Source organism: Rhea americana, unplaced genomic scaffold (genome assembly GCF_003343005.1).
Source record: "Rhea americana isolate MKP2758 unplaced genomic scaffold, rheAme1 scaffold_21, whole genome shotgun sequence".
NCBI classification, from domain to species: Eukaryota; Metazoa; Chordata; class Aves; order Rheiformes; family Rheidae; genus Rhea; species Rhea americana.
Window position 1 is genome coordinate 4,325,702 of NW_028186258.1, and position 24,118 is coordinate 4,349,819.

General features: G+C 38.6%; 1 protein-coding gene across 1 annotated transcript in view; it reads left to right on the plus strand.

Annotated features, from left to right (window-relative positions):
- ANKFN1 (ankyrin repeat and fibronectin type III domain containing 1) overlaps positions 1-24,118 on the plus strand; it is a 63,566-nt gene that overhangs the window by 10,850 nt on the left and 28,598 nt on the right. The window contains exons 3-7 of the mRNA XM_085304823.1: positions 1,525-1,719; positions 3,183-3,296; positions 18,414-18,511; positions 19,649-19,739; positions 23,433-23,540. Coding sequence (XP_085160949.1) covers positions 1,525-1,719; positions 3,183-3,296; positions 18,414-18,511; positions 19,649-19,739; positions 23,433-23,540 — 606 coding nt within the window. The remainder of the gene's footprint in view (positions 1-1,524; positions 1,720-3,182; positions 3,297-18,413; positions 18,512-19,648; positions 19,740-23,432; positions 23,541-24,118) is intronic.

Consider the following 24,118-nt stretch of genomic DNA (forward strand, 5'->3'; position numbering starts at 1 on the left):
TTCAGACTGGATAAGAGGAAAAACTCTTTCACCTAAGGACAGCCAAGCAGTGGAATGAGTTGTCCAGAATGGTTGTAAAGCCTGAGTATTTTCTGGGAAGTTTTTGAGACTAGAGTGGATCAAGTCTGAGTAACCTGACCTAAGAGCTGACACTGTTTTAAAAAGGAGATTAGACTAGAAAAGGTCCCTTCCAACCTGAATTATCCTATAATCCTATGATTCCAGGTTAGGAATAATACGTTCTTACGTGCCTGGCAGATATCTTCTATCATGTGGCATTTTGGTGTCAAAAGCCAGTCAGAGTCTTGATCTCTTATACAACATTTTGATGTTTTCATAGATGTCTACTCCTTTCTTATACAAGTAAATGATCAGTGCAGCCTGTGCAAGTCTCATGCTGTTCCTGTAAAAACCTTAGAGAAACCAGGAGCCTGGCTGTCTCTGTGCAGCAACTGCCCATCATTGCTAAGAGTTGTGGCTTGTGGCAGTGAAACATTTTGGATAAATAGGGGCCTTTTAAATCAAGAGTATCTGAGAGCTCTTTGCAAAATTACCAGATACTAGATAAAATTTATTTTCTGTGGTTTTAGAATTCCTTCTCTTGTATGTGATTTCCTGTGCATTGAACGTCGGATCAGTTGTTGCATTACTTCTCACATTAAGCAGCTTTACAAGTTACATTTTCTAACCTGTTGAACAAGCTCAGGCTAAGAGCAGTTCTGAAAATAGTGATTGATTCTACATGTTACACTGCATAGGAGCTGATTTAGGGCAGTCGTAAGAACATGGGACCAAAGCCTGTTTTACCTTGTAACCTGTGTTACTGTCATTTTCATCTTTATATAGCACTCAGAAGTTTGTATGGACATACTGGAGGGACAAATATATGTTGAATAGAAATTGTCTATTCAAACAGAATAGACAAGAAATAGACAGAAATTGTCTGTACATTGGAGAAAAACGTCTGTGTGTCAAATTGTTCACTATAGATATATATGTATATGGGGCCCTAAAGCACAAAGAAAACCTGGAAAGAGATCTGTTGAAGGCCAGCCAGTGCCCTTAAACACAGCACTCATTCTTAGGTATGCCAAATAGATCTCTCTTCACTTACAGAGATTTATATATTGTACGTGTTTATCTATAACCGATACCAGCCTCTCTTTTCCGTGGAACCTAATGATGTCGTGGTTAAGTAGAGGCTGGATAGAAAACAAAATGTTTAATTGTTTTAGTTCTTTTTTTAATGTTCCACCAACTTAAAACAGTCTATTTCAATCTATTTAAGACATTCTAAAGCGTGTGAGAAACACTAGGAAGCAAAACTTGCTTAATTTATTCAAGTGACCAGATCCTCAAGTGGTATAAATTGGCATGGCTGTAATCCGCTTGACTACAGGACATCTACTAGAAGACAGTGTTGCAAGGATTTGATCTTATATGGATTATATTTGAATGCCTAAGGCCACAATTTTATCGCTTAAGTCTATCAAGCGATTATTTACTTTTCCCTTTTCTTGGTAGTTATTAACATGGAAAGCAGGTCAGCACATCTGAGCGCGTTGGTTCAGGAAGCACAGCAGCGAGTTACTGAGTTGTCTGCACAAGTGATGAATGAAGGCCTTGATATCGACAACACAGAAAAAGAGAAGCAACTAAAAGCATGGGAATGGAGATACAGGCTATACAAGCGCATGAAGGCAGGCTACGAGCATGCTAGTAAGTAGAAGAAAGTAATTACGAAGTTCAAGACAAGAACTCTGCAGCTGAGAATACTCTGCCTTTGTCAAAGAAAGATGTTTTGATACAACACTGCTCACAACAAGATACTCACAACAAGACAAGTGATAAAGTGGGAAAGCTGAGAAATACAACTAAATAGCATTACCCATAATGAGAAGAGAATTGATGTTAGAACAAAAGAGTATCAAAAATATGAGAGCATCAAGCACACAGCTCCTTTAGGAGCAGATTGCTTAAAACTGATAAGAGGACGCCTACAAAGTTTTGGTTCAGGATCTAAGCATTCTGTCCTGCTTCTTTCTCTTCACAGTTGCTTCTGGGTTTCATTTAGTGTGATCAAAATTTAAAATAGATCTATTAAGAGTATATGACTAGAAGAAAGAGGGACAGAACTTTGGCCTTTTTTCTGTTGTAATTTAAAATTCGTTTTAAACATTTCTGTTTTAGAAGAATGGAATTTTAAATACTTGACCAAACAGTGGAATTTAAATTCTCACATAAAAATCTGTGAAAACGTAATCTTTTTTTTTGACATCTACGTATGAGAACAGTCACAGATTGGACCACTTTAAACGGTTCTGCAAGTGAGTCTGTACCCAAAGTAAAAGTAATTTTGGACTCATGGCAAGGAGCAAACAAACAGGGCCAAACTGTTTCACATTTAAACCTTTTAACTGTATTGTATTCAATGAAGTACAATCATTGCCATTAACATCTTTACAGCCACCTGTATATAAATGGACTTACAAATAATTTTTACAAGGTTACTGTATTCTAAAATTATTTTTTCAAGGCAAATTTGGTACTCCTTGTATTAGATATTAAATACAGCAAATTCAGCAGTATTGTAAGTTATAATGAAAAAACTGTTATTCACACCATCATTAAATCATGACATTCTGTGTTTGATTTCTGAATTTAAAACAATTCAGCATTGTTTTAAAAGACATTAAGCTTAAATTGACAAATATACTTTGGAACTGCTACACTGAAACATTTGTGGAATACAGAATTTCTGAATCTCATAATGTAAAAATGGTTTCTGTCATTTGATAAATTTGAGTTTGTTAGTGAAACCATAAAGGTTTAATTAGCTCTTTGTGGTTTTGTCCTTTCTCTCCCCTCTTACCCACCCCAAGAGATTTATAGGGGCTTTTCATTGACATAATTAGCATGAATCTGTTTTATTGGGTTACATATATGCAGGAAGATATTTTTAACCAAAAGGAGCCCAAAACCATGATAGAAACAAATGGTGTCTGCAGGATATTGTTAACAGGGGCACTAATTAAAATGCTTAAAAGGCAGAGAACACAAACACCTACAACCCGAAGCTCACAATTGCAGGGTGATTTTCAGTGGGTTCTTTGAAGACACAGAAACATTGTTTGAATAGGATTTGTTGTGCTGAAGAGCTGATGTTTTCTCTTCTCTCCCAGGAGCCCCTGAGGCGCCAACCAATGTCTGTCTCATGGTAACAAGCAGTACATCACTCACTGTCACCTTCCAAGAACCTCTGAGTGTCAACTCAGCTGTAGTGACCAAATATAAAGGTACTGATTTTAGACATCTTTCATTTATCTTAACAATGTGCAAAACTTTGAGGCCTAAGTGACAAGGATATTTATCTACAAGAGAGTATATTGCACTGTAATTCGGATCTTTTGAATTTAATCATTTTTGCTGTCAATAACTGTAGGAATGGATTTTTTCCCCAGAAAAAGAAATTTTCAAAAAAGAAAATTAAGTTAACCAAAAGCTTTCTCCTTTAGTGTTTTGATGAAGTTTGCTTGACTCGCTGTGGTTGGGACATCAGCTCAGTGAATGAGTTGAGATGAGCCAGCTATAAAACACAAGCTAACTCTTGGTGCCTGTGGGCCTCTGAAACCATGTGTATCTTTGTAAATGCCAAACCCACACCACCATTTCTTAAAGGAATGCCTCTGGAAGCTGAAACTTCTGGCAACAGCATCATACAGCCCAACTAATTAGCTATTCCAAGGCTGCCACATCATTCCTGGAAGAGCAATACATTTGGGGTGGCACCAGTTAGTTGTGAAGTGGAATGAATAGGAAAATGCTTCCCTCTGAATAGCTCTCTTGAATAGAAATGGTTTCAGAACAGAGTTTCTGTTCCACAGGAAATTCCAACTTTAAAAAAAGTTTTATTGCAGGTTAGAACAAAAATGAGAAATTTTAAATTTTCATGTTTAAAGGAACTTTCAGATTTTATAAAATGTTTGGAACAGTAAGTTCTTCCAAGCTAAGTGCAGCAATCAGAAACCTCCATCTTCCAGTGGAACCCTGGCATACATATCAGGAATCTCCTTCCACATAAAAGCACTCTTCTAAAGAACTGGCACCACCTTTGCCTGCCTCAGGGAGGGCAAAAAATGGGGACCCTGAACATCCTCTTAGTTGATTTCCTTCTACTTGTATCTCTGTCTTCCTGTTGTGTCTGTTCCAGCTTGCATTAATAATTAAAAATTTGTTGGAGAGGTATCTGAACCTTGGATTTTCGTATCAGTAGCAAGAACCATAATGACTGGGCTGTGGGGCAGTGTGTTTCATCTTTGTGTGTGTGTGTCGCAGTGATTGCTCCAGCAGGAGATGTTCAGAGAGCACCAGTCCAGGAGAGTGCCCAATAGTTTGTGGGGCTCCTCTGAGGGTGGGAAATGCAGGTGCCCAGGCCCAACTAGTATCTGCACACAAAGGACTGCATAAGTTAATTTTGGAATAGGCAGATTCTCTCCTCCTCTCCTCCCCCCGCCCTCCGACACACATACTTCATAGCTGAGTTTGGCCAGTAGAATTTTTTTTACAGTGTTTTTTTAAAAAAAAAGCAAAAAAAAAAAAACAAAAAAAAGAACCTACGAACAACCCCCAGACATGACTAAGACCGTCAAAGTGATTCCATTGTTTATAACCTCAGTAGAAGGGTAAATTACTGTATTATACCTAGTCAGCTCTGGAGTGCTGCAGGAAGTGTGATTTTGAAAAACATCAAAGCCCTTTAAGAGCCTAAATCTAATTTTCAACAATGGGTTTGGGTTGCCAAGAAACTAGATTTTATTTAAGGGCTTCCTACTGCCTGATTTACTAGTGCAAATGATAGTTGGGCTCCTAAAACACTTAAATTCTCTTGAAAATACTAGCCTGCACTTTGTAATAAGCAGATTTTGTGCAACTCTGATGCATTGTCCACAATTTATCATAAATGTTGGTATTTCCACAGTAAAGGAAATCCTCAAATACAATCAATTTTTTAAAAATATTTTCTAAAGGTTGTGGTTTTCTCCTCTTGCATATACATTTGGTTTGAATCTGTTTTGCACCATGCCACAGCTCTGTTCTCTTTTTGGTAAGTACAATATTAAGAGAAATTTAATCCAACATGACCTAACTTTCTAATCAGACTAGATAGCAGTGCTCTTGCATTTTGAATTATCCTCATTGGTGATCATTTTATGCTTTATCAAGTTGACAAGTGACAATTAGTCCTGCCAGAATGTTCTTTCAAAATCCTTTATCCCAGGAGACCTGCATATTTATGGTTAGATAAAAAGAAAGATCATTAATAGCTCCTTTTAGTGACTTTTGGGAATTAATTAAGCACTGGTTGTAGAATTGTTTATTACATTAAGGAGTGAGATTTTTTTGTGCTAGTTTGAGGGGCCATAAAATGAACCTTCCAAATGATCACTTGAAAGATTAGAACCAGCTAGCAATTACTAGCCATGAAAAGAGCTTGATAGCACTGTCTGAGGATCTTTTTAATCTGATATAGAAATCCCCAATCCTGAAAATCATCTAAGCATTTTGCTAATTCAGGACCAAAAATAAACTGTTACAGATTTTTTCCCTGATACTTCTTTTTTTAGTGAAGAAAAGTACAGGAGCACTTCTAGTAGTGTTTAGGGAATACTTGCTCATTAACAAATGCTAATAATGTTCTTTCTCTGGACTTTATAGAGGATAAAAACCTGACATCACTTCAGTTTAGTTTAGTTCCTTAAAAACGTTGAGAAACTGCCAGTTCCCTTTTTGTGTCATATTTTTTTTACATATTTTTCCAAAGTTTTATTTGCTCAAATGTCATTTCGAAGCTAGGCTTGGAACATTGTCTGTTTGCTATTTTCTTGTGTGTGATCCTTTCCCATGTTAGCTATATAACTTACAAATAATAATAGAGGAGAATAATACTTTGCACTCACTCTCTAACCACTAAAACCCTCTCACTTCATTAGGAGATTTAATTTTAACCACACATGGTGAATGGGTATTGACTTTGGTGTCCCAGCTGGATGGCAGTTCAGTGATTGCATTCTGTGGAGCCATTGCTTTAAGGAGCCAGCGTATTCTTTACTTCCTCCCTTGGATTGTTGTTTAATGTTGCAGGCACCATCCTAATGGCTCCCTTCAGTTTCCCTACAGAGAAGGGTACAGTGTGGTGGTGGCTGCAGTGAAATTATTCCTATGTATATTGTAACTTAGTAAAGTGTTTTGAGGTTGGAAGCAGACAGGCATGACATAAATCAATAATAATAGTAATAATCTTTTCTGCACTAGAGAGAGATTTAAAGCCAGAGACACACTACTCCAGCCAGCTTTAAGAAGGATGTGAACCATCACTGTAATACTGAGAAGAAAAGCCCCTGTCCTTGGTTAATCTTGTGCTGAAGTCAAACTATACAAACCATCATGGAAATATTAAGGCTTGCGTTGGTTTTGTGTCTTTGAAACTGCAATCAAAATGTTCTACACTATCACACAAAATAACTTGCCAGAGTTTGAAAATAAGGTGAACCTTATTATACAACATTTTGTACACACTGCTCATGTTGTTACTGCATGATGTTTTTTTACCCCAGAGCTACACTACTCTTAACTACCTTGACGCAAAATATCACAGCAGCATCATTATCCAGATAGGCTTCTAGACACAGACACATTGGAGCTGGGTAGTAGGTGCTTGGAGGGCTTTTAAGAATTGCTGTCTTTTACCAGTTAGCCTTTCTGATGGTGTTCACATATAGTACGCAACACGCGCACACAAAAAAATCAGTTCAATTCAAAGAAAAAGATTACACTTATTTTCTGCTCATTTTAAACCTGATTATTGTTTTGCTTCTGTGATGAATAAGTATAGTTTAGCCTCCTCTTATTGCATAATATTTTGCATCTATTTCCTATCAAAAGCTGTCATAATAGTACTCTAATCCCCAAGTATAGGATAAGGAAGAAAAGTGGACACCGTGCTGAACATTACCTACTGAGAAGGACCACCATGCAATGGAAAATCTGAATTTGTACTTTATTTACAATTTCCTGAGCAAACATTTTTGCAAAAAATTAAGGCAGCTTCTGTACCAAAGTTGAGCTAATTTATTTGAGAGATGAGCTATTTATGTTTGAAGAGAGAGAAAGAGAGGAAAATCTGAACCTCATTTATGTGGCAAACAGAGCTGATCTACTTTCTGTTTGAATATAGCTATGGACTCAGATACCATGTTATTTTCCAGGTAGCAATGCTAAGTTGTCTCGGCTGCTTTAGTCCTTAAGTTTTTTGTTTGTTTGTTATAGTGGAATAACTTATGTTTGTCAGGATTGCCCAACTGCCTTCTAAGATTTCTGTTGGATGGAGGGAAGATTTTTTCTTTTTTGATGTCAATGTAACTCTTTTTTCTTTTAAAGAGGCAGCTTAGCTTAGATCAGGAAAGAGCGTTATGTGTTGTTCAATTTTTGACAAAAGATCACCTACTGCTTTCCTTCCTCCTAGCCAATTTGTGGTCTTTTCAAAATTTTTTGCATTAGAATAAATTATTTTTAAATCATTGGTTCAGCCTTAGTAAGATGTGCAGTAGGCAAAATATGTTGCTGTCTGATCCAGTTCAGTGGCCTGAGTGGAACATGTTGATTATAGGCAAATACATTTGTCCAGGAGAGTTGGTGCAATTTGATGTCGTCACTGGAAGTCTCAACCAAAGGAACAGACTTGGTTTGGTCTACTGAGCTGCCTTTTCATTAAAGGTCAGCATCCAAGATCACARGATGAGGAAGTTTGCCAAGGTGGGCCTATATATTATGTGTTCTGCAGCCCCAAAAAATCATTGTCTGAGGTTATCAATTGAGATCTCACTTTGTCAGTGGAAATCTTTCATTAAAAATTTCTGTGTGAAAAGCCTCAAGAATTTTATAAAAACTGTCTTAGGAATTTTGTGTGATTCTGCATGTTTGACTTACAGGAATAATCCTTCTACAACCAAATAATCTCACAAATCTGACTGGGCCTCTGATTGTCACGGTGCGCATACACACACACACTTATTACAAATTTTGTAATTGTGTATTTGATCTGTTTATCTGTAGTAGACCTGCCGTATTTGACTGAATTTGGATTGCAGGCTTCCTGCAGTGATCCTTCCAGTATTGCATAGGCAGGACCAGTACTGTGGGGGTTTGGCTCCACAGAGGTTTGGCTAGTCCATCAGGTAGAGTTTACACAAAGGACATACTTGTGCGTATTTGCTTATTTATTTGCAAGTGCATGTGTGTGTGTGTAAAATACGAGATACCTCCACTCCATCTTTTCTTCTGCTTTCTTGGTAACTGTTCACATTGCAGTGCCACTCAAAGTAGAAGATAGTAAGGCTGAGCTTTGCTTGAATTCTGGAAGAACTCTGGATGTGGAAGTGAATGCTTATGGAAGTGGATCTTATGTATGAAACTGGGCTGCTTTAACATTAATATCTGTACATCCTTATAAAGTAAATTCTGTGTCATACCCTGATCCTGATCCAGTTTGTAGCAGAATTCAACTTAATTTTGAAATGTTTTTCACTTATTAGTCAAAGTTTGTGTGTATTCTGAAACTCATTCTTTCTTTCCTCARATCTGTTCTTTACTCCATAAAAAAGGAAAGAGAATACATTTCTTTGTAAGACATTTGAATTTATCCTGCTGAATAGGTGTGGTCTGATATTTTTTACAGTACTTCATTTATGGCATTTTATTAGGTCTCCTGGGCAATTTATTTGCACATTACATTTTGGTAGCTAACAGGACTGTGCAATTTGACTTCTATTTTTATGCATAGCAAGTACAGAAATGTTTAAATGTTACAACAAACCTTTCTAACTCCTTTCAATGTCTGTAGTGCAGTAGAAGTTCTTAAATTTTCTGTTAAGCCTGCTATGTATTTAAAGACACCTTTGAGGTTGGATTACATATTAAGTGAGAGTATAATTAAGTAATGTAGTGGATCAGACACACATTATTCAATTCAATCATTCTTTCCTCCTGCTTTGTGTTTTATAAGAATTTTGAACAGTAGCTCAAGATGAATGACTGTGAGAAAACCCAGACGTCTAGGGTCTGTTTTTGTCCGTCTTTGGTGTATCTGAGAAAAAGGCTCATATCATGATGAGGCTTAAGTTTAGACATTGCTTTACCTTTTACATTTGCTTTGACTTAACAGCATTAATAAGCATTTTAAAAAATGCTTTGCATGTCGCTAAACAGTAAAGCTTCTAGTTTATAGACAGGGAAGCTAGCATAGAAGAGGTGAATTTCCTATAGTCAGTGACAGGACTGGAACCCAAGACCTTCTTTTTCTGTCTTGAAGGAGAGCCCTTCTTTAGCAGATCTTTTGATCCATGGGTTTGGTAATGCTTCATTACTGCAAACTTAACAATGTTAGCTGCTAATAAGATTAAGTAGCAGAATCTCTTCAGAGGGAATGGGGTAATGTTTCTGTGCTCACCGCTTTATTGCTGAAGTCTTTTGTGGTCCATCATGGTCTTTCCTTGTCCACATATATGTGTAGAGGCTCTGAAGTAGTCACTTTACCTGTCCACTCAGAAGCTGATATTCTTCTAGTGATTAGATCTGATGCATAGGACTGATAAATGAATATAAATTTGAAACTAGGCCCTTAGATTTGCTTCAAGATCTTACCAGGTATATTGAGCATAAATTGCAGAGTTTACTGCATTCATGCATGAGTGCCCAATTAGTTTGTGCATGAGTACCCAACTAATTTATGCATGAGCACCCAATCAGTGCATGCATGGGCACCCAATTAAATTACTCATGACTGCCCAACTGGTTCACACGAGTGCCCTGTTAACTCATGGGTGAGCACCCAATTGGTTCATGCATGGGTACCCAATTAGCTCATGCCTGAGTGTTGTGTTGGGCACACATGGCAGGTTTTGGTAGCCCAAGGCTGCAGTGGTGCTTGTGTGGGAAGATGCCAGGAACTGACAGTTGCTGATCACAGCGAGGCCCAGCCAGCTCTGAAACCAATGAAGACAATCCATCACACTCAAAAACATCAGCCATCAGAGGAGCCCACAGCATCCTAGCTCAGTTTTAAGAGCAGGAGCCAATAGGGGAGGAGATGCATGAGCAGATGTCTAAGGAGACACACAGAGAGATGTTTGAGAAGATATGGGGCTGGAGAAGTGCTCTTGGAAGGAGCTGTTTCATGACCAAGGGTGCACCCTTAAGAGACTGCAGCCCTTGGGCAATTCACACCAGGGCTGGGGCCCTCCAAGGACCACAGCCATGGCAACTTGCACCTGAGTGGGGATGGTGAGGAGCAGAGGAGGGCCAGCAAGAAACACAGGGGAGTAGCAGGTTGCACCCCAAACTCCTGTGCTGCCCATTGCCTCCCTGAAGGAGTTGGCAAGGACTAAACATAACCCATGGTGAAATCAGGGGCTGTAGGGACTATGAAAGAGGTAGGATAGGTGTTTAGCTTAAGCTGAGCCTGGAAGAGGGGGAGGAAAGGTGTTTACTTAAGTGTTTGTTTGTTTGTTTGTTTTCTCTCAATACCTGAATCAGTGATTAGAAGTTTGTGTTAATGGGCAATAAATTTAATTAAGTAAAAATTCCCCAAATCAGGAGTGTTTTGCCCATGACAACTGGCTGCAGTGTTATGGAGAAGAGAAAGCACTTTAAATTACTGTAGGTATTAGTTTAGAAAGAAATAAATGCCTTAAATGTAATCAATCAGCCTCTATTCAGATAAGGCTCCACTCTAAAAAAAAAAAAAAAAAAAAAGATTACAAGAGCTCCAAAGGAAAAGCACTGCAATCCCATTAAATTGGTTAATTGAAATACAGATTTGTGTACTTTCTTTCTTTGTTGACATTGCTGTGCAGTGTTCCACTTTGTGAATGTCTTGTACGTTTTGACAAATGATTGTTTTTGTTGTTTGCATTTTCCCAACTGGTCGTTTTTATCAGATTTGAATGTGTTATGTTTTGGGAAGAAGCTGTACCTAACCCACAGATGAGTAGTCCTTACTTTCATAAGCTTCCCAAACGGCTTTGGTTACACAGATTACATGAGTAAAAACTACGCACTTGGGAGTGGAAAATTGCAAAGCTGGAGCCTGAGCCTGTTCCACCTTTCTAGCCTTTTGCGAGAGCTTCATTTATTCTGCAGTCCCCTTTCACAGTTGTAACGTGTTTTCTCCTACTTTCCTTTTCACAGCAAGAGTGGGTTTATGCTGTTACAATGTAGAGTTCTGCATTAGATTTTTAACCACTGGCCTGCGTTGGAAGGCAATATGCACCTCCACAGCGTGTATTTTTAGTTATTTATAACTGTTAGTAAGAAATTTCGTTCACGCTAACAAAAAGGAAGAAATTCCTTCTTCCACTGCATTAACTGACCTCACTACCAGCAGATAAAGAATTGTTAGCTGGTGGACAACATTAATTAAATACTTCAGAGGAAACAGTCAATCCTTTTCATATTTTCTGTCGGTAAGAATTTTACTGCAAAGCAATAAGAAATGATACGTCATGAATGTAATATATATCTGCCATAAAATGAACTGGTGAAACCAAGATCAAGCAAAGATGTTTCTTTAGTACTGAGCCCACTGTCATGATGCTGCCTATAATGATCTCTTTTATGCCTTGATTTTTCTGGCCTCAGTCAAAGGAATATCCTGAAACAATATCACAGAAAAGGTGATTTAAATTCATCTGTTATTATTAGCAGGCATAAAAGGTAAAGGAATCCACAGCTGTTTGGAAGGAGCTTTACTACAAATAAATAAAGTATTTGAACATTTTAAAAATTTCTCAGAAACTAGCAGTAGCTTATTACTCACACCCCTGGACATTTCAAATGAAGATATACTCTCTAGGCATAGTCTGCCATACTCTTCTCTTTCACACTGTAGCACAGTAAAGCTTTATTTACTTTAGGTGGACACAGTGTTGTTCACCGCTTTTCCTCATTCCTCTTCAGCCTTACTAATGTTCCTACCATTTCAGTAAAAACAGCTTGAATGAGTTTATAGAAACAACTGAAATAATAGATAAAATCCAAAATAACGAAGGCTGGTATTTAAGACAGGTAGGAACCCCATTTTTAATTTGTGTGATACCTAGAAGTCATAATGCCAGGCCATGACTACATTGTTTTAACTTCTGTGTTTGCACAGCAATATGTCTGAATCCCTTAGGTGCTGTAATAAATTCCAGTCTCCAAACAAACAAAGGAAAAGTTTGCCTGTCCCTTTTGTAAATGTTGTGGCTTGTATCATATTGTCCCTATCTACACTCATCAAGCAAAATGTCACAGACTCTGAGTGTTCTGAGTTAGCCTGCATTTATGGGTGGATTACAAACTTCATGTGAAAAATGGGAACACATACAGACTCCTCAGTGCCAGACTTCTCAGTGGAGGCACCATGCAGGGATCTCTGCAAGTATTCCATGCAGCTGGTGTGACTTGTCTTTCTGCTATCATTCTATGGAGAGTTCCCAAACATGAGAGCCAGAACTGAAATCTGCAAAAATTGAATGAATAAATGTAGAGCTTGTTTGCAGTATTCACTCAGCTCTGTTCTCCATCTGAGATGATGGTGCTGTGTCCACTGACAAACTCCTAGCTGCTCTGAACTCTCTTTTCTAGGCTGGATTAAGAAGGGATTTAGTAGTCTGAATTACAAAATGTTCCTTTCAGAGAAACAGTAGTCCATAGACCAAGATTTGGCAACAGTGTCCTTAGGGAAACCTGTTCAGCTCTTGTTGATACAGTGATCTAAAATAGGACAGTCAGTGATTTAGTATAGGTGATATTGGGATGAAAGAAAACCTCTTTCAGCTGACTGCTGTTTGAGTGTTGCAGAATCAGCTATTGTTATCTTTGCCACCTGAGACTGTGACAATTCCTGTTCATCTTATCTTTATTCAAACAAATGACAGTGCTCAATGTCCTTGAATCAAGCTGCTAAGATACTATGAGTGTAAATTATAATTACTTTTTAAAGATCAGCAGACAGAAAAAAATGTTATTTGTTATTATTATACAAATAATAATACATTGTTCTATAGCTTCCTTTGAAATGTAAAACAGAAAGAATGAGAGCTCTAAAATCAGAAACCCCTTTAAAACATATTTAGCAGTAAGACCCCAGGTTTAGGACAAATGCCCTCATCCACTTCCGGGTGACAGTAACACTCTCTTAGCACCGGAACAGGTTGCCCAGAGAGGTTGTGGAGTCTCCTTCTCTGGAGATACTCAAAACCCGCCTGAATGCAGCCCTGCCTAACATGGTCTAGGTGACCCTAGGAGCAGGGAGGCTGGACTAGATGATATGCAGAGGTCCCTTCCAACCTTATTGATTCTGTGGTTCTGTGTGTGAGGGTCCTTGGGAACACTAGCTAGGATCACAGTGTCCTTGAGCCTAGGCCCTGGACATAGGGAGGAAGGGGAAGAGAGAACATCMTTGCTCCTGAAGAGTCTGGATTTAAAGCTGCAGTGGCACAATGGTTTACCCAAGGTCACACAGCAAACCCGAAGCAAATGAAAGAATCAGACCCAGAACCCCAGCTCAGTACACTGTTCAGTAGTTCCCACCAACTTGGCAACATAAATCATGTCTTTCAATCTATTTAAGCTGCACAGCAATGTAGGGAATAATTGGAAGTGTGAGTAAAAACAAATGCCAAGAGAAGTGACATTCTACTGTGATTTGGGCTGTTTGCTTAGAGGAAGATGCCCCTTTCCTGAATGGGTCTACAATAAGATCAGGAGATGTTTTGTACCTTCACTTTGTCTCTTGTCTGTCCATCTGTCTCTCTGATGAGCTCTTGAAGGTATGCTCAGTGTACCAGAAAGATAGCGAATAGAAAAGAAACAGGTGAAAAGAAACTTGTCCCTTTATTTCTAAGTGCATGAATTGAGAATTAAAAAAACACTTGGCCAGAAGTAAGTTACATAACTGAAGCCAGTCTAAAATTATGTGCCAGCAATTTACATGAGTTTTATGTAACTGTTTATACTGCTGTTTATTTAAAAATTACTACTTATCTTGGCGACCGCAGCAACACATCGTGCATTTGCTAGCTCTGGAATACAGGGCACCTTCATTAAAACACATAGTCACTAATATATTAAACACAAAAACTATCCTTACTCTGACATAACATGAAGTGTCAGATGGAAACCCGCAACAGCGAAGACATTCAGTGTTCAAGACAAAGCGGGCCTTTCGGGTATTCAGAACAGGAATGGAACATACTCCATCCTTAATTCACCCAACAGCTTTCAGGTCTTTTGCAGCACAGTTGATACAATCTACAAGACCAGCTCTTGTTCCTGGGTTCTTATAAAGGACCTTCTACATCTTCAAGTTTTTATGCTTGAACATTTTTATATTCAGCTTCTAAAATGCTGAGGGTAGCCTGCCTTTTATTCTTTCTTAAAGTCCCAAGAACTTTAGAATTACACAGGTACGTGATATTTTTATTTTACTGCCAGAGCAATCTCTCACAGAGAGACTCTCTGAAAAACGGGCAAAGATTTATCGATGCCTTCATGCTGGGTTGCTCATGCACAAAGTGACATCATTTTTAGATCTAGCTTAATTGCAAGGGTAAGACTATGGATGTGTAGTTTTCTACAGGTACCAGAATGAGTTATGTACATCCTGCATATCCAGAAATTGTTAGCAACACTGACTTAATAAATAGGGATATAGCATAGGTCATAGGAGTTTGTCTCTTCTTCTTTTGGGGCCTGTGAGTGAACAAGGTACTGTTTCTCCTTGCCTTCATTTTCTCGTCTGTAAATTATGGATACTGGTATTCATATCTTTCTAAAAAGATTAAAACTCAATAAATAAGTATAGTAGAATATTATTTTTAGACAGCCATTGTGATAGAAAGTTAAATTTTGGCACTGTGTAACAAGGAATGTAAATTTAATAATTGGTAAATGACTTAAGTCAATCTGCACTTTCATGATTTTTTTAAAAAAGCTTCTCAGTGTAAGCAGCAAAATGATGGAATGAGGGAAAAAATGTCAATTAAAAACAAAAGCAAAAAAATCCAATTTGTTATGAGTTTCTTTGGGAATGATAGAAGTCAGAGAATGACATTCTATCAAAAAACAGCAATGTTTCAGTGCATCCAAAAATTTGAAGAATTTCAGGCAAGGAGGTAAAATACTGTTGATATATGTTCAGAAGTATTTTGAAACAAGGAGGAAAGGCAACATTCTAACACAGCTGCTCAAAAGTATTTATGGAAATTTTTATTAAAACTGAGAGGCAGGGTTCTTTCCAAATGTGAAGTTTTTAAAACTCTAAATTTAAAAATTGAATTTTGAGACGTTTTGTATGTATCATCTTGGAAGGTACATATGCTTTAAAAGGAGGGCTCTCAAGCTAATATCATATTCCTCATAAATTTTCAATTTCATGGGACTCAGCCACCACAAGGTAAGCTAACAAAAAAAAAAAAGAGCAAAATCTTGGCATTACTTGGCTGTGTAAAGAGAAATGTAACTGATTTTCTGTCTAGCAGCCAGTGAAGACTAGGCTGATTCTGGCGATCAGAGGGTTACGCGTCTGACCTGAGCACCGTTGTGAAAGGAGTGGCAGGACCCGGTCACTCTCCTTAGAGAGCAGTCGTCCCTCGGGGGCCTGGGAGGTTACTGTCACCCACAAGTGGATGAGGGCATTTGTGCTGAACCTGGGGTCTTACTGACTCCATGAGCCAGGGCATTAGTTTGTCCTAGGACAGGTCATCAGAGTAAAGCTATGATTTATTTCAAACCCCACCTCGTCCGGCGGTGTTACTGTGATGGCTTTAGAGGCAGTGACAGCCTTTTCTTGCCATTACGTATCACTTAGCATGACCTTCCAGGTAACTCAGCTTCTTTCTTTGAACTCAGTGGTCTTTGAATATTTCTGAGAACAACTGTGTTGTGGCTAGTCATAATAATAGTATTGTGTTGTTCCTGCTATAAACATACATGCAAAGGTACAGGATTAAAATTCCATGTACATTAAGGCATTTTTATTTCTCTTCTGGCAGTGTATTAGGGTCTCTAAGTATTTGGAAGACTTTTCTAAATGCTGGTGTAAAAGTGGAAGCGTTAAGAAGGGAGAGATGTGTCAAACATAGGGTTGCAGTGTTTTCTGGTAGGTATTTAAAGTATAGGATTATTTGTGTAAACTACCATAACTTAAATATGCCTCTTGAACTATCAGTTTATGTCTGGGTACTCTCCAGTCCAGAGAACAGCTGAAAGTTAGAGAAGCTCAAAGGTGGCTTAAAGCTGCCTCTTCCTTTCTCCCTTGGACGTTGTTTGCGCTGCCTGGAGAGCAAGCCTATCGCAGCCTCTCACGCGGAGCAGCGCAGTGGGTCATGCCCGTGGATGTCATTGAAGAAACAAGATTTGCTAGCAGAATCTGTTTCAAGTGACACGATCTTGCTCTACGTGAATCTTTGAAAAGACAAATGGCATCTGAAGCGACTGCAAGTCTGTTAGTTACGTATTCAGCAATTCAAGAAAGGCTTCTCTAATTTATCCTTTTGGAAAATGGAGAACATGTCTAAGTTAGCAGCATGTGTACAAGTCCTCAACGATTTAATACACTGGAGTTATGTAACTCTGAAAATCGTGGTTTACAATGGAAACTCTGACAGACCATCAAGTTTAATAGTACTTTTAGGCACTGTTATAATTAAGTCGTCAGCAAAAGCTCTACAACACGGTACAGTAGCAGTTTCTACATATTCGTATTAGTGTATAGAGATAGTTTCTGTTAAAGGTGGCAGTAATTAGGTATTTCAAAACCTATGGAAAACTACAAAAATAAACACTGAAAAACTTCAAAAACAACAGACAAAATTAATGTCATTTTTCTTTGCAGAAAATATGAAAATGTTGCAGAACATACTGTGCATTCACAAAGTGAAATCACAGGGAGTAGTGGAGAAAGGAAAAGTGAGCTGTGCTGTTGATACTTCAGTAGTTTTAGATAAATGCTGTATATGCTGAGAAAATAATTCTGTGAGGCCTTTTAATATGAAATTAGCAGTAAGAGACAATGAACTTTTAGAGTGAGAAGGTGAAGCTTTCATATGCTGGAGTTAAAATGCCTTCTGATGTATTTTAAAATATTGTCTCAAATACGTATGTAAATAAGGCATCTATAAGCTATTCTGTGTATCTTAAAGGAAGAGCTATGGGCTGAGTTCTTCACCAGTTATTTTGGTTTAAATCCAGAAAATTGATGGTATTTTCCTATATCTATAGTAGAATAATTTAGAGATGAGTTTCACTATGTTTCTGAAAGGTTTGTCTGAAAGTGTGAGTCTGAAGATTTTTTTAAATGAACAAGTTATTAAATCCCAGAGGTATGACTGTGGGATTAACCTTAAATATAATCATGGTTCCTGTCATTGCTGAAATATAATTTAAGAAAAAGAGGCCATTTTCCTGTCTGCAGTCATCAGTTTGCCACTTGCATTTATTCTTTTTTGTAAGTGATCCTGTAGTTCGTCATGCTCTGTTTGATACTATTTTACATTCACATTGATTTTTTAAAGTAATGAGGCATACTTGCAGCAGGGTGCTAATTTCATAATTTCTTAAGCAGGAACATGAGCAGACTCTACAAGTTGATGAGCACTTTGGTAAAGGTTCCCTTTGTATTTCAGGCTGCGGGACTGGCCTCAGGACTGGTTGGGAGGGATGTGGGAGCCCAGTGCCAGTTAATTCAATTTGAAAGTGGATAAACTTAATAGGTCCTTGTGGAGCTCTGTAATTTCAGTGACCACAGCAGAACCAGACATGGACTACAGAGCCAGAACCCACTGAAACCAATAAAGAGACTTCAGTGAGTGCCAGGTCTGGACCAAAGCAGATACTTCTCTATGGAACAGCCAAGGCTCTGTGATAAGAGTTTTGCAGCGTGGGGGAACCCCAGAGGGCTCTCTGCAAGTGCCCAGGCCTTCCTGTGCAGATCCGATTGCAGAACAGCACTCTTTGTTGACTTGGATGTATCAGCTGCTTGATGGCATTAGCGGGTCCAAATGCTCTGTTTTCTGCCTCTTCATTTTCTTCAAAAGGAAGTTGCTTAAACGAGGGCAAATGTTAACTAAATGTAATTTGTAAGCCAGTCCATTTTTAAGCATTATTTTATTACAAGTTTTTGAGCAATATTTTGCTTTTCTCTCTCTTACGCATACACAATTGTAACTTGATTACTGTGCAAAGTTTTGCTAAATGTTACTTGACTTTAAACATTTTCACATGGAATGGGAAAATCTGTAAAGTAATTAAAATACTTTGATGTCTTTGCTTGGATAGATACCTGATTTTATTTTATCTTTTTATTTTTTTCCTAGTGGAATGGAGCTGTTCAGAAGACTTTTGTCCTTTGGTTGGTGAAATAATTATCGATAATCTGCACTTTTTGAGGTGTACCATCACAGGCCTCAGAACAGTAAGTATCAAATGTTTCATTTAGATCTTGTTTCCCCCTACCAATGATACAAAAACAGATGTTTGCATCCATGCCTGTTGGTAATAACTGCAGAGTGCCGTTCCTCTAACAATGAGTTCCAGTCATTAAGCATAATAGATCTGGCATCCATAATCTGAAAGTCACAAAGGAATAGACAGACAGCATGAACTGGTTTATAAGTTGTCATGTCATGAGGAGATCAGAAAACACTGGAATGAAAGATGCTGTATCATGGATCATAGGATAATCCTAGTGTAGATCAAAGGCTCTTGAAAGATCTAGTCCTGACTCTGATGACCAATAGCTAAAATAATAATTCTTTCTCTTCTGCTACTTCCAAGAGCAAGATACATTAATGAAAGTCTTTTTTTTTGTTCTTTATTTTTGTATAAATGTTTTATACTGATAAGAACTGAGTAAGCAATGGAGAAAGTTGATGATGATTCTTAAGCACAATAATTTTGACTGTGTGTCAAAACTCGGGCACATTGTTTTTTCAGGGAGCTGAGCCACAATATGCATTTCCTCTAATTTTCATTTTCTAACAACTCAGAGTAACTTTTCTTAACTTGAAAGCTAGCAAACTTGCATGGTCACTTTCATAGGCACGGATCAAGAACAGTGCAATGGACGATGTTTGTCCACACTCTCCAAATTACATAACATTTTTAAATGAACACCTAGATTTTTTTACAAGCACTCTCCATTGACCTAGATTTACACATCAAAATAGGTGATAAAGGTCTGACCAACTTCATTGACAGCAAAACAAAGCTTCTTTGGTCTCTGTGCTGGCAGATGGGCTCTGTTAAATACTACAGGGGAGAGAGGACTCTATTCTTTAAGTCTGATTGTAAGAGTTCCCAGTGGTCTGCTTTGGTAGAAGAGATTGCAGTTTCTCAGTTGGAAGTGATGTGCTCTGTTAAATCTCAGCAAATCACCTGTTCTGAGGTGATCTTTGAACTGTGTTTCAGTCCATCATGATGCATCTGTTGACCTGAAAGCTGTTTATGAGTTTTTGAAAGAAAACAACTTTGGGAAGGACAGCTATCTAGTTATTATAGCTAAGATTCCAAATCAAGCGCCGATTTTGATTTCGGTTGTTTCCATTTGCAGGGCCAGAGGTATTATGTCCGTGTATCAGCATGCAACATGAGAGGCTGGGGATCTCCACGCAAATCTACTCCTACATATGCTTCTCCTTCAAGTAGGTTGAGTTTGTCTGTTTTCCTAGTTTGATTATTTTTTTCTTCATACAGAAGAAAAAGCCAAGTATGCTGGAGTGTCACAGATTTAATTGGCATTTCATTTAGGATGAATGAAATAAGTAAAATTCAGTTCCACCCCCTACCCAAATAAGTGCAATAATTATATATGCATATTTATTTGCCTTATCTTATATTCTTCAGTACTTTGATGAAGCAATGTATTTAGTCACTAACCTCACTAACACTTAAGAAAAATTAGAAAGATTTTGACTTTAATTTCTCAAACAAAGTTCTGCTATTTGGAACTTTATTTGTGACATTATAGATACCACTCACTGGCCAATTCTGGCAGATGTCAGTTCCTGCTGAATTTAGGGGGTGCATCCAGTCTGTAAAGTGCTCTAGTGGAGTATTGCAGGTTGGTAGGAGCTAGCCTTTAAGCAGTAAAATGTTCAAGGCATGTCTTCCCTCCTTTACAAACCTATGATAAGTTTTCTCAGACTCAATTATGATTTTTCCTTTGTAATTTCTAATCTGTGAAATCACATTCTATTGTTAGTCACTCTTCTAGGCTTAGCGTTCACTACTGAACTGGCTAGGCATGTTACAGCTTCCTTTGTATTGATCAGTGCGGTAAAGTGGGCATTATTTTCTTTTTATTTTATTGCATTAGCACTTGTTTTTATTAGGCTAATGTAACAATTTAATAACCTTCATTGCTAATGTGAGAAAATAATGCTGTACTCACTCTCAGTTGTGGTAACAGAGAGGGTTGGATAAATGAAGCAGTTGCAGTACTGTTGTCCTGTTTTGCTTCAAATTTTGCTCTGCTATACCCCAGAATAAAGCCAGAACTATACTAAAGAAATCTTCTGTTTGAGGAAAAAAATTAGCAGCTACAGTCCTGGGACAAAATTCTACTCTTGGTTATGTGGATGACTCACTACCATGAAGTTGTTTTGAATAACTCAGTGACATGCTATTACCTTGACTTTATGTAAGTGTAACTGCACAGGATTTGGCCCCACAAACCAAAAATTTCCATCAGCTGAGAAACAAGACTGTTTTACAGTAGTTGCCTGTTAGTCAGCTAAATATACTGAGCAGCACAGGGCACTGTTGGCAAGACAAATAGCATTTAAGACTGTAGCTTTATATGATAAGAAATTTTGCTTCAAATGTATTGCATTGTCTTCCCTGCCTTTTTCTTATCCACTGCTTTTAATCCTTTAGAGTCTGACAGTACAGACCAGTTCCAAAACTTTGGGAAGAAGGGGGAAGTTTTCCCGCAGATTTCGGTGGATCAACACAAGAACTACCTAGAGAACAAAGTTCATTTTCCTATGTTTAGTGTCTCAGGGATTCAGGGCTCTAGAGTAGCAAGAAGTCCAAGACTTGTCAGAATTAGGGCCACATTGTCACGTGCAGCTGCTCAGAACCAAGGAAGTCCCTGCCCCTGGGGCCTGTAGCATCCATTAGAGTACTACTGAAGTGCCTTGGACCATGAGTGTGGTGGTGTTTTTGGAAGGGAAGGCAAAGCAATAGAAGGAGTCTTTTGGATTTCCCTGTGGGAGAACAGGAGCACCTGTTCATATGCATGGGAACTTCTGAGATTTTGTGGCAAAGAGCAGTGTTTCTTCATGGCTGTATGTGTATGTGTTCTTTGTTGGTGAACGCTGAAGCATTAGGCAGGCTCAGCTCTCAATGCATATAGCTAGCAATAATGTGGTGTTTTCATTAAGTATCCTTAGTGACACATGCTTACACTTAACAAGTGAGACTCTCAGAACCTAAATGTAAATTATTTTTATTAAGTAATACTAATTTCACAGTTTTAGCTTGAGAGACAAGATGCTATTTACTGATGCAGTTACTGGGGGCAGAGTTTATCCACATGGCTGCTTTCACCATTGGTTTAGAAAACTAACAGACTGACTGTGCTTGGCAAGAAGAAAGCAAACCTGAAATTACACTGGTATTGCATAACAGAATATAGCCCTAAGCTAAAAATTAAATGTAAATGCATTTACACTCTACAAAAGTGTTTGTCATAGCAGCCAGAAGAATATACATGGGAAATGAAAGCTTCAGGGCTTAAACCTGATCTATTGCAATCCCAGAGCATCAAAGCTCAGTGACATCCTTGGAGATGCATCCTTGTAGCATGACAGTGAGCATTTGCCACTGCCTGCCTGTTTCCCACACATGGACTCTAGCAGACTGAGAAGCTGTGGCCGCTGTTGTGTAGCTGGTCTGGGAAACCACAGTAGAGAGTGAAATGTGCAAGCTTATTGATTAGCATTGTGAGTGATGGACGATAACAGGGCTGGTCTGACTTCTGTGTCATTTAGAAGGTAGTCAGCAATCTAGAGATTCAAAACGTTTGGGAACTATGGGATTAGGAAAGTTGTGAGGTTGTTCTAAACTCTACTGCTCCCTCTCCCCAGATGCTTTGGGATTGATGACTTCTAGCTGATTCTTCTTGGCTGCCCACAGGAGATCTGAGAACTGACCTGCTTACACAGAGCTGTAAATGCAGCTGGCTCTTGATCTCCACAATAACATACAACATACAGGAAAGCCACTCGGCAGCTGTTACCACTGCCTGCAGGCTATCAGGGTAGCCATTGCCTTCTTCCACCCATTTGTATCCCTGGCATAGTGCGCCCACTGGAAGGACTGCCTGACTCTGAACTTGCASTATAAGCTAGAACTGTAGGCTCAGTGAGGGAGCAGTTTGTTGGTGGTGGTGAATACGTACATAGCCTCTATGCTGCAGGGAGGGAGCAGGTCTTCTTTGCAGGCAGACGAATTGTTAATACCCTAATCAGCCACCACTACTTCAAGTCGGGAGACTGTGGTGGGGTATTTTTTTTCTAATTATAATAAAAATATAAAGACAGTCAAAACTGGAATTAGAAACTCTTCTCTGATATGCACAGCTTCATCCTTGCATCTGTGAAAGGGTTTTTTGGAGAGTTTTTTTGTTTGTTTTTTGAGGGTCTTTTAATTAAGGTTAAGATTGTAGCTAAATCTTTTGTAGGTTGAAGGGATGTGGGACAGAAACAGCAGCTTCTTGCCTCACGAGTGCAGTGCTGAGCAGACTGTAGACGTGAGGGCAGGAATTGCCAGCAGTCAGTCCTCTTTGCTGGAAGCAGATTTTCAAAACTGCTTTTATTCAGAGCATGTTTCTATAGCTGCAGAGCTAGCTCTGGATGCAGGAGGATGTTCAATCTCTGCTTTACTGTGGGTTTCCTGTGTAACTACAGGAGAGATGTTTAGGCTCCTGGTGCCTCAGTGAAAGGCAGAAGAAGCAGTAATGTTACCTCAGTGAGGTATTGCAAGGGTCAGTGTGGTGACAGCCAAGAGCAGCTCTGACACTACAGTAGCAGAGGCCATTTACGTATTGAAGAGAAATAGATGTTGTCTAGCCAGTCACTACAGGAGCTTCTGGGAGCTGATTGTGAGCACTCTGTTAGTAATCATTATGATTAATTACCTCTCTGGCATGAGGCAGAGGAAGCTTATTGTAGAAGTAACAACAGCACACTTGAAAACAGCTGCCATTTTTTCCTGCATGCTCAGATATAAGACTCCTCTAAAGCCAAGAAATATCAGAAGCATGGAAATATTTTTAAAACCCTCTCTTGCTCCTTTGTGTTTCATTTCTGTTTATTTCCTTTGTTCAATAGACTGGAAGGACTGCAGTGGAAGAGAACCTCGGCACAAGGGACACACTGAAGCCCTGGAACATCTCCTTCAGCAAGTTCAAGCAGCTCATCAGCATTATAATTGCAGAGGTAAGGAGAAATGTCTATGTGGTAGGGCACCAGCTGAAGCCTCTGTGGCGCCTATAATTTTAGCAGTTTTCTAACTGGATCATACCTTCTCATTCATCAGGAAAAGAAAGATATTAATATTGGCCCATCTGGAATCACTTTAGTGCACTATCTTGCTCTTAACCCTTGAAATTATTTGGATGAAAACATCTGAAAGCTAGAATGCACACAAGCACAGACATACCCTCTCTCCCTCTATACTGTACACACCTATTAATTTGTTTTTCCTACAAATCATTGTCGCACAGGATTCCCCTAAAATGTTTCAAGGATTTCTCTTGCTTTTTATATAAAGAAATACTTTGAAAAGTTAACAACAGTCTTGGATCAAAAGAGGGGACTTGGCTGCCTCTAAGTGGAAGACACCAAGTATTCTAGTGGATATGATGCCAATCTGTAATGAAAAGTAGTTGCACAGTGCAGTGGGAAGGCTAGATCACTATATTTGCAAATAGAATGGACCAAAACTGGGAGAAAGTACGAATCTCAGCCAGTTCTTTGCTCTGCATTCATGAGAAACGGACTGTGCCTTTAATAGC